The sequence below is a fragment of the Ceratina calcarata genome, unplaced genomic scaffold, assembly GCF_001652005.2.
Source record: "Ceratina calcarata isolate Rehan_Ccalc_2016 unplaced genomic scaffold, ASM165200v1 scaffold154.2, whole genome shotgun sequence".
Taxonomy (NCBI): Eukaryota; Metazoa; Arthropoda; class Insecta; order Hymenoptera; family Apidae; genus Ceratina; species Ceratina calcarata.
Genome location: NW_017136637.1, coordinates 169,803 through 180,152, shown reverse-complemented (window position 1 = coordinate 180,152; position 10,350 = coordinate 169,803). Strand labels below are relative to the sequence as shown.

Below are 10,350 nucleotides of genomic sequence, written 5' to 3'. Positions count from 1 at the left end.
TAACTTTTGCTGTTGCAAATGATTTTTCATATAATTAATAATAAATCTTATTTATATCATCTAACTGTACTTAAAAAATGTAATAAAAACTATACCTTTCGTTGTAATATGGCATCACTTATATTCCCCTTCCTTATTTAATTTAAAATATGCAGCATTATAACTTGTGTCAGAGTTCACATACCAATCTTATCACATCCCTTCCAATTTACTTCCTCATTTCATTCTTGTCTATCTATCACTGGAAACGTTGTAATCGTGTCAATGTAATTCACTAACTATTACCTAAATATTGTTGTTGCAGTGATTAATAAATGATTCGGAGCTAATGAGTTACCATTTCGACTCCAGGTAACTCACAAATAAACAAATCATCGAAAATGCTTGAAAGTACAACGCATTACTGCTACTACGCCAACACTGATACTGATACTCTGAGAGAAAGAGAAATCGATGAAGATGAATTCATTTCTGAAGACGGTCAACTCAATGACGAACAAAAGAAGTGGGCTTGTCAGAGAATCGCTTCAAAAGTTATTAAACAGCACCGTGATGGAAATGCAAAATGCTCCTGGTATAGAAGACAACGGAACAATTGGCAACTGCGATGAAAGTATGAGCCTTTGTTCAGTTTTAGAAGCGATTTTTCTCCATGGACTAAAAGACAGTCTGTTAAATCGAGTTACGGAAGTATTGAGCGGCCCAGACTTCGATGCAGTGCCTCAACCAAGCTTCTGGGGTCCTTTGCTAGTATTCTCCCACAGGCAAATCATAGATCATATTCAAGGCTTGGCTCAACTTACTACGGAAGTAGGCTACTGCAGAGCTTGGATAAGATTAGCTCTAAACGAAGGCCTGTTAGCCAGTTACCTGTGCTCTATACGTAGGGACAATTCTGCATTGAAACCTTATTACAATAAATCGGCATTTATCAGAGACAGCGATTTCGTGGAAGTAGCGCAACGGTTAATCGAGAGTTTAGATCGCGTGAATTTTCAGCTGGCCTGCAATACTAGTTTATTAAACTTCTGGTCAACTACTCCTCTGTTGTTAGCCGGAATATGGTCGCCGCCAATGAAGTCCTGCCCTGTTTTTAGTGCTGTCGATATTGCTAAAACTATAACCACAGTGATAACAGATGAAGAGAACCTAGATGAAGTGGAAACAGCCAGCTCTATAGGCAGTTTGAGCTCTTTCAACTCCTCTCAGTATGGTCTTAATAATATAACAGAGGATGAAGCATTGAAAATCATATTGGCTAACAAGAAATCGAATAATACTGTTGAACAGCGGCTAATGATGAATAACGCCAGACATACTCCACCTCTGAAGGAAGAAACAGAACAAGATGTGCAACGTGGAGAAGAGGGCCGGGATAATGATAACAGTCCGAAAAATATTCATACGGATACCAAAATTGAGAATAATTCTGTCGCTTCAAACGTTTGCGAAGGAAACATTGTGGAAGCTAATGGATCTTCAAACGAACAAGTCAATAACGGGTCTCACGATGTAGCAACTACAGTTGGTAACTCGTTAATTGGAAGAGTAGGCTGGTCGACGTCTTTCGAGGATTGTGAATCCTCTTTAACTGCCTCTATGATTTCTCGAGACTCGGATGCTCCTCGTACACCAGCTGATGGACCAACTTATGATGCGATTATTCAGAGTTATCATAACGGTGGAAACTCTTCCATACCGGATCTAGAGGAGTTCTTGAAGAAATATCCTAAGAAGGAGGAAGCTATTGATGAAACTAGAACTCAAGTGGATAGTAAGGTATGTATAATTGATACAAAATCGGGATTTTATATCTCGGTCCATACTCGGTAAAAAATGTCTGTTGACAATAATAATAGAAAGAGTACATATTAAATTAATGTGATGATTGTAGGACTTGTAATTTTATTTTGTTATTAATTTTTGAGGTTGAAATAAACTTTGATGAACAGCTTGGTAAGCTTCCCAGAGAAAAAGGCTTAGACATTCAAAACTATAGCTGCTTCGACTGCGGTCACGCCATTGGTATGACCTTCTCCAAGGCTTATGTCTGCTCCTTCTCCAGTTATTACTATTGTTCCACCTGCATGTCTGAAAATGAGTACTTGATCCCATCCAGAATCATTCACAATTGGGAACTCAGGCACTGTCCTGTTTCAAATAAAGCTGCAGCTTATTTAGAAAATTGTCCGAAACTATTGGACTTAAAAGTATTGAATCCGAAGATTTACAGTGTCGTGGACACTATGGCTCAATTGCAATGTTTGAGGATACAATTGAACTTGTTGAGAGCCTATTTGTTCACCTGCCGCGAGCCGATAATCGAGTCGTTGCAGAAAAAGGTCGCACCAAGGGATTATCTCTACGAACATATTCATCAATATTCTGTCTCGGATCTCTTTGATATCCCTAGCGGCGCTCTGGTACAACAACTGCAAAAAGTCGTGCAGTTTGCCAGAAATCATGTCATCAATTGCTGGCTGTGCAGTCAAAAAGGTTTCATATGCGAGATTTGTAATAATCCGAAGGTCATCTACCCTTTCGATGTAGAAACAACATACAGGGTGAGTTTATGCTTCAGTAAACTGTGACTAATTTTCTAAATATTAAATGGGAAATTAGTTTCATCAAACCTTATGTAAATGTAAGCGTTGAACAATCAAGTATTAAGAGGATGAGGCGGTTCGAATATAAACGAAATTATATTGTGTTTAGGGCTTGATTCAAACTAATTAACTCTTTAATTGAATTTAACATCAATTGGCAGCGTTTGGTTTTTTATTCGGATTTGGCTNTAACGATTAAATTTTAATTCTTCGTTAAAGAATTCTTCAATTATCGATTGAGATTTAGAGAAATTTAGTCGTTTATTAATATCTGCAATTTATGAAATCTGCAGCCCGTGTGCCTGTGTTCAAACTACAATTGGCGATTTCTTACGAACAAGTAAATCTATGAAACAAATGAAAACACACATTCTCATGTATAAGAATAGAAAAATTATTTCTGAAAGACAAAAGCAAATTTCATGTTTAATTTGTAGACTAATAGTTCCTTTATTATTAACTGTATTACTTTTGTTATATTTGATTCTAGTGTGGAGCTTGCAACGCAGTATTTCACTCGGATTGCTTAAATGCTAGCAAACCGTGTCCAAAGTGTGAAAGAAGGCGCAAAAGAATGGACCTTCCATTACTGGACGTTGGATGTACATAATTATCAATACAAACAAAGAAGTACATATTATTAATTTAACAACAAGCTATGTACAATAATATTAACACTCACTTGTAAATAATTATTCAATCAATAATTGTACAAATTACTGTGTTTGATAAACACTGATTTTGATCTGGACGATCGACTTCGATTTGGGTAATCTTCGAGTTTTTACGAAAAAATGAATTCACCTGTTTGTGTAAAAAGAATAATAGATAAAATATAAAATGTAAACGTCTTTATCTTATTTTAAAGCAGATAAAAACTTTTGCACTGATTCAATACAATGTGTAAAATATATCCACAGGTTTACAATCTTTTTCTAAACATGTAAAAATCAGTCTTTCAATGATGATTTCAATTTTTATTAAAAACTCTATGTATAAAAGATGCAGTAAAATATATTATATACAAATCGTTTGTCGATTGATTTTTTGTACTGTATTAATTAATAATACTGTTGTTATCGTCGGTGCAAGTTTTAATTAAAAAAATTACGCTTTTATTAATAATATTCGCAATAAGTACGCAATATGAAATATTCAAATTTGCATATGCTGTTGTTTTTAAACATTTCTGTCACTCAAATCCAAAGAAAATGATTCTTTCGCAGAATCATTTGTTCCAATTTTCTATTGGTGGTATCGCTTTATAAGTATAAATTATAATAACTATCATATCACATGATTACCAGCCACCAACAATAAATATTGAATATAGAAATTGATGTTGAAGAAAAGTTAAAATATCTGTTGTATTTTACATTATGTTAAATTTATTACAGTATATGCAAAATTGATTTCTACACAACACGCTATAAATGATGATTGTAATAATCTTAAAAAAAAAAAAAAGTGCAGCTTAGAATGTAATGTTATGTATTTCATAGAGACTAGAGATAATTTGTTTTTTTTTTAAAGCAGTACAAACTTGTTTAATTATAAGTCGCCTGAACATACGTAAAAAGAGAAATTGTGAAAAAGAGATTTCGATAAACGATCAATTATTTCTCAGTATCGCTATTCTTACACAAATCTCAAACTTTCACGTACAATGTAATAAATTGTTCGTAGACCTTGGAATTTTATGTAAATTCTTATTTTTACAAATAAAATTAAAGAAACGATTTGTTTTCTTTAAAGTTTCTATATTGTATTTTACTTCGGGTCTGTTCTATTTCCTTACATATTACCGCATACTGTATTTTTTTGAATTATATAAAATTTTTATAAATTCATAAACATCCACAATGTAATTATTATCTTATAAATTAGTTTTGTACATGTATTTCTATTTTATTGTGCAAATATAGTATTAATTTATGCACCGTATAACGTTTTTTATCTTCTCTAGATTCTTTTTTAACTTTCCTTACATATATAATGTCTTAATAATATTAATTCTGTTTTTTGATACTTTCAGTGATATGTATAAAAATCAGATTGCAGTCTCAATTAACACGCCCTTAAGGAAAGACGTTTTACGTAACTACGTGGATATCGTGACAGAGACATATCAAATTTGAAAAATTAATTTATTAATTGTATATTTATTGTGTTAAATTCTTCAGTTATTTTAAATCCAAAATATCCATCGATTTTGAATATTAACGATTTCACACTATTGTTTTTATTAATAATTACTACTTTTACATTAATACTAAACTGATGATACGCTATCCATACTCTAAACAGAGTGATACCCAGGTAAAGTAATAAATAACAAACGTTGAGAATTATTCAAAAGTCTCTTAATATCGATTATATAGGAATCATCGAATTATTAAAATGCATTTAATGGAATGAACTATTAAAATGTATTTAATATTATTCTGTCAAGTTACACTCATAATATTTGTATTTATTAACTTCAGTAAGAATATCTAGTACGAAGTAGAACGACGATTAATACAGACAGATAAATCTTCAGTTTCCTCTGATAGTAGACGGAAAAACTAATCAGAAATTCTAGCCCTCATCGCTTATTAAGGGGGAAAAAAAAAAAAAAATGGAAATTAATTAAAGTCAATGCAACGTTTTTGGAAAATAGGCAGACGGTAATATCGGTTTGTCGGTGAAACCAGTCCTCCTCAATCCACCTTGAAAATTACTGCTCATACCTTTATTTTTCGTCCCATTATTAGTTGGCACAGCCATATTATTGTTTTCAGTAGCTGGCACTGAAGAGGAGCCAGTCCCTACATTCCCAGGTAATTTATTTAAAGAATTAATACGCTCGAGAGGTGTGCTGGTGCTGGATATGTGTCCGCCCTTGTTAAAAGTCGATATACCTATCGTGCTATCAATATTATTACCAACTGCCGTCGAACGTGCTGTCGGACGACTCGTTTGATTGATATTAGGATTTTGGACGATAGGATTCCTTAATGGTAACCCAGATTGTACTGTAATAGGTGCTGGTGTACGCGTTTCATACTTGCTTGAGATGTATTTGTTAGTTCTGGGTAAAGTTAGCTGAATTGTTGATGGTACAGTGATGGGAGCTGATGTTGTAACGTTTTGTAGTGGCGACTGAGTGTCTGCTAATCGTCGATTCAGCCAACTGATCACTGCAAGATAAAAGTTCGAATCATATATTCTGAAAGTTACTGAAGGTCCTCGTTTAAAATATTTTTTATAAGAATTATTATTTTAGAAGAAATCGAATTAGTTCCAATTATGTGTCCAACCCTGTATACTTCCCATATAATACGATGTTCATACAATAAAGGTTTATATAATAGAATGCTCACATAAGGTGTTCATATAACGAAAATTATACTGTATTATAATTACCATTATCATTGTTCTTGATTATTTTCTCCTTTTCTTCTAATTGACCCTGTAATGCCTTCACTTGTTCCTTCAAATTCGCTACTTCCATTTTTGCATCTTTCGTTTCCTTTATCAAACCCTCCATTTTAGTTTCTAACTGACCTACTTCTTTCTGTTTAGTATCCAACAATCTCTCCTGTTCGAGAGCTATACTAGTTCTTAATTTCAATTTAGACTTAGTCGAAGCCAATTCGTTTTGTAATTTAGTTAATATCTCATTTGCTTTAACTAGTTCATCGCTCAAATTACGCAGGGAGTTCTGTTTTCGTTGCACTTGCCCTTCCTTTTCATTCAAAAGTTCCTCGAGTTGTTGCTTTTGTTCCTTGGCTGTTTTAAACATCTCCGTATGCTTAGTAATTAATAAACCTTTATCTTTCAATTCTTGCTCGAGTACAGCCACTTTAGTCCTCAAACTATTAACCATCTTGTCCTTTTCATGATAATCAGTATCAAGTTTCGCGTTCTGCGTTCTCAATAAACTTAAATCCCTTTGGACAACGTTCAACTCTTTCTCCACGTTTTGTAACTGCTTAAACTGTTCTATGTTGGTCGCTTCTAAGAGAGATATTTTGTCTTTGTAAGTTAAATTCTGTGTACGCAGCTCGGCCAGTTCTGTATGAAGTTCTTTTACGATATCTGTATGTCTACGTTCCGCTTCAATCTTTTCTTTCTCCGTTTGACACTGCCACTCCAGCCTAGCCTTGGCAAATCTATGGACACACATTTAATACGTATTCGATGTACATGTTAAAAATTTCTTATTCATGATAAATTTCTGTTAATTATGGAACAAACAAGTACGTGCAATTATTAATTCTAGACTGCGAATTTTAAACATTTACACAAAAAATTGAATATGCAAAAAATATAAAGAATTCATGTAGCGTGCAAAAATGTGCAATGTATCAAAATACGCATCATTATTTTTAGAGGATAAAAAAACTTCAATATGTATATATTGTATTTCTTAAGTCAACGTTATAAGTGTTTTATTTTTGATAAAAATTCGCACTCTAATTATCTCGTATAGTGTCTTAATCTAGATTTGAGTATCTTAAGTACCTGTCTTTCTCCAAACTAATCTGTTCTGAAGAAGATAATTGCATTTGGCTCTTTTCCATTGCATATTTTTGCTCGAGCTGTTCTAACTCTCTTGTTTTGGTCTCAACCTTGCTGGACAAGTCATTCAATCTTGCTTCAAGTCCCAACGTGTCCCTATTCCTTTGAATTAAAGTCTCCTTCAACTGTTTTATCTTCATAGCCATGTGGGTTTTCAAATCTGAATCACTCGCTGGTGATATGGTTAAACTTAAATGACATAAATGCTTGAAATTGTTTGTCTCTACAAGCTTGAATACCCATTCTCCACTTTCTTCTGCTAAGAGCAGTAAGAATTTTGGAGGTGTCTTCATTATAGATGTCGTTGAAGGAATTTGACATTGTTCTAGCAAATATATTAACTGTGTAGCAAAGTTATCAAAGTCAACAAGTAATCCTTGTTGGGACTTCAATACTTTAAAGTCATCTTCAGTTATGAATAAAGAGTATAGGAAACAAGGGTCATCGTCATCTGCTAGTAGAACACATAAACTCTAAAAAATAAGAATGTACACATGTAAGACAAGCGACAGGATACATGAATATTTATGAGGCAAAGCAAGTTTAATCGTTTAATTTACAAATTGTAAGATCCAGATCAAAATTCAGATTACTTATTAATTTTCTGCACAATATATAGGTTAACACAAACAATGTTTATTCTTTTACCTTGCGACATACGGGACTAATACCAGCATGAATTTCCACGTTAACTCTTAATTCTCGTTGTCGTTCCTCCTTATGCTGCGGCTTCATGTAAACCCGTTGCACTTTTGTATACAATATTTCGACATTGTTCAACTGCAAACTAGAATCACCATTGCAACTGGAATTGTTCAGATAATTCATTGTACAGCCATTCGTTAATCACGTGACACCCGGTACTTAAAATAATAGTAACCACGCGTGTCAGACGGCTTTCGTCTCATTTGTCAATATTTTATTATCTAAAAAAAGGTTGATTACTTGAGCTTTCAGCTTATTTCAAATTTTGTACGAAACTTGTGTTTAGTAGCGTCACACGTTACATCGAGTAGTGACATCTGATGGCTAGAGGCGCGTCGAAATGCTCCAGAAGACAATTTAATTTTTAATACTACATTTTAATACAGTATGGCGATGATGTGCTACAGTCTGTTTTCCCGCGCATTAAGGAGAGCTTAAAGTTGATTGGTAAGTTAGCAGAGAACGAACCAATAGGATTCGAGATTGGCGTGACGTATCGTTTAAAAGGCTATATACATACACATTACTGTGTAATGTATCATCGCGATTTTACGGACAGCTCTGCACACTGCGAGCCACAAAAAAGGATGTGAACGAAATCACAAGTTCAAGATGGCGGCCTGCATGGGAAGCTGCTGTGCATGAGCAGTTAACGGCATCTGCTTCTACACATGCGCAAGAACTTTTCATACAAGGTACCATATTGAATTTGAGGTTTCATTCATGTCCTGTTTTTGGAGTTATACGGTCTCCAGACCTATGTATGAGATCGTGCTAGCTATGTGTACATACTATCATACAGTGTTGAGTTGTAACCGCGGTTGGTCGCCATGCCATGCGGTTCTTTCCCTATTTCATAATTTTTGCTCATTGTAAACGTCATTTAATAATTACCTATCGTACTTTCCAGTCTGCGTGGGTCAAGTGCGGTGGTAGTGTCGTATTTGCGAGTGAGATATAATTGAGTGTTAAACAGTGACATCACAGTGAAAAGTGAGGTTGGATACATGGCAGTTACGGTTTGAATTTGGACGAGGCAAGGCATGTTTCAACTTTCATTGATTTTGATTTAAACGTCGTAGTTATATAATTTGTCTCAAATTAATTATATTGAATATTAAACAAATTGTAGTAAACTTTTATGCCTCTTAATAATATTTCATCAAGTTCTACGTAACACGTAATTCAACCGATTTGAATTTTACTTGTAACGAGTAGCGAAAGCTGAACTGTTACATCTCTCTTGTGTAAATTTAGAGTCTTATGGTATGTTATACTTGTGTCCGTGTGTATCTAATTTAAATGTTTGTGGGAATCCCGTATGTTATCTTTGTGAACTCTATATTTTATCCGCTTGTGCTGCCCTCTTAAAATTCTGTTTAAATTTTAACTCTTCTACCCTAAACTTCTACCAGACGGATATTTCTATATAGAAGGTAGGTAAAACTTACCTGCATATAAGTGAAATTCAATTAATCTGACGGCTCAAACTTGCTTTCGGGACGTTACCTCATCCCTTGATTATTCGACTAAATCAATATTTTTTATGTCATTATAATAGTACACCAGATCTGTTCTGTCTGATGTACAACATTCTATTTAATATCATTTGAATTTGTATTCGACTATTATCGTTGATTTTACGATGACTTACAAAAAATTACTTCATTCGTTTTATACTTTTAAGCGATGCTACTAGATCTTCTCACGAAATGCAGCATTTGTAATTCAATAATGAAGAATCAACGGCTATAAAGCATTTTAAATTCGTGAAAGAAAATTGCCATTTTGAAATAATACTAAAATTTAGAATGTATTTACATAAAAAATTTCTATGGAATTGCATCTGCATGAATCCTGTAGAGGTGACAAAATTACCAGTACACGGATCTGACTTAAATAACTAACATAATGAAATGTAATAGAATGGGGGTGTAACTTCATCTGTCTTAAATATCGATTAACGACATTTGATATAGTAGGAGTTAGAAACTCTACTTTTTTCAATTTTACTTGAAACTCAAACTTGTTTCAATGCTTGAATTAAAACAATGCTTGACTCTAGCAAAACTGAGAATTAATGTTGTAGAATAAAAGCACACGGGGGAAACATAGATAAATGTATATCTGTCGAAAGTATCGGAAGAGTTCGTTTTGATATTTGATTCAGGAAGCAAATGCTGCAAGACTTTGAAGAGATATGCCAGTATCTCTCAAGTTGCCTTTAAGATCCGATTGTTGTCGACGTGCGATATTATAAGTACATACATACGTATACATGTTACATCTAATAATGTGTGTACTAATGATGATATAAGGTAAACAATATTCGTATGATGTTTTAACAATACATCAAGTAGAAAGTATGTAAATTATGTTAGGAATTGTTACATCAAATATTTATTATAGATTCAGTACTTATAAAAATTACATTTTATCTTGAGGCTTGCTAAATATGAAATTTTACGATATC

The 10,350-nt window shown here is 33.5% G+C and overlaps 3 protein-coding genes across 7 annotated transcripts in view; 2 read left to right on the top strand and 1 right to left on the bottom strand.

The window, feature by feature from the left end:
* The window catches only part of Plekhm1 (Pleckstrin homology and RUN domain containing M1), a 6,780-nt gene extending 3,327 nt beyond the window's left edge, over positions 1 to 3,453 (top strand). For 2 of the 3 annotated variants that reach the window (XM_018036961.2, XM_018036960.2), the window contains exons 2-4: positions 305 to 1,779; positions 1,929 to 2,564; positions 3,097 to 3,453. In XM_018036961.2, coding sequence (XP_017892450.1) covers positions 454 to 1,779; positions 1,929 to 2,564; positions 3,097 to 3,216 — 2,082 coding nt within the window. In that variant the 5' untranslated portion in view covers positions 305 to 453 and the 3' untranslated portion in view covers positions 3,217 to 3,453. The remainder of the gene's footprint in view (positions 1 to 304; positions 1,780 to 1,928; positions 2,565 to 3,096) is intronic. The other variant, XM_018036962.2, reaches the window with a different exon arrangement.
* Positions 3,454 to 4,170: 717 nt separating this feature from the next.
* Sas-6 (Spindle assembly abnormal 6) lies at positions 4,171 to 8,205 on the bottom strand. The gene is made up of 4 exons (XM_018036959.2): positions 7,821 to 8,205; positions 7,116 to 7,645; positions 6,015 to 6,763; positions 4,171 to 5,788 (listed from the first exon to the last, which is right to left on the bottom strand). Exons 1-4 carry the CDS (start codon positions 7,998 to 8,000, stop codon positions 5,244 to 5,246), a joined length of 2,004 nt encoding a protein of 667 aa, XP_017892448.1. The 5' UTR covers positions 8,001 to 8,205; the 3' UTR covers positions 4,171 to 5,243.
* A 466-nt stretch (positions 8,206 to 8,671) lies between these two features.
* Positions 8,672 to 10,350, top strand: part of Ipk1 (Inositol phosphate kinase 1) — a 29,608-nt gene continuing 27,929 nt past the window's right edge. For 2 of the 3 annotated variants that reach the window (XM_018036844.2, XM_018036842.2), the window contains exon 1: positions 8,672 to 9,313. The gene's annotated coding sequence lies outside the window, so the exon portion shown is untranslated. The remainder of the gene's footprint in view (positions 9,314 to 10,350) is intronic. The other variant, XM_026819580.1, reaches the window with a different exon arrangement.

Bases quoted from the DNA above. Each gene is read 5' to 3' on its own strand.
- Sas-6 (XM_018036959.2), bottom strand. From the start codon at position 8,000: ATGAATTATCTGAACAATTCCAGTTGCAATGGTGATTCTAGTTTGCAG. The intron at 6,764-7,115 runs GTACTTAAGATA...GTGTGTCCATAG, and splicing joins ATTAGTTTGGAGAAAGACAG to ATTTGCCAAGGCTAGGCTGG. The intron at 5,789-6,014 runs GTAATTATAATA...TTTATCTTGCAG, and splicing joins AATCAAGAACAATGATAATG to TGATCAGTTGGCTGAATCGA.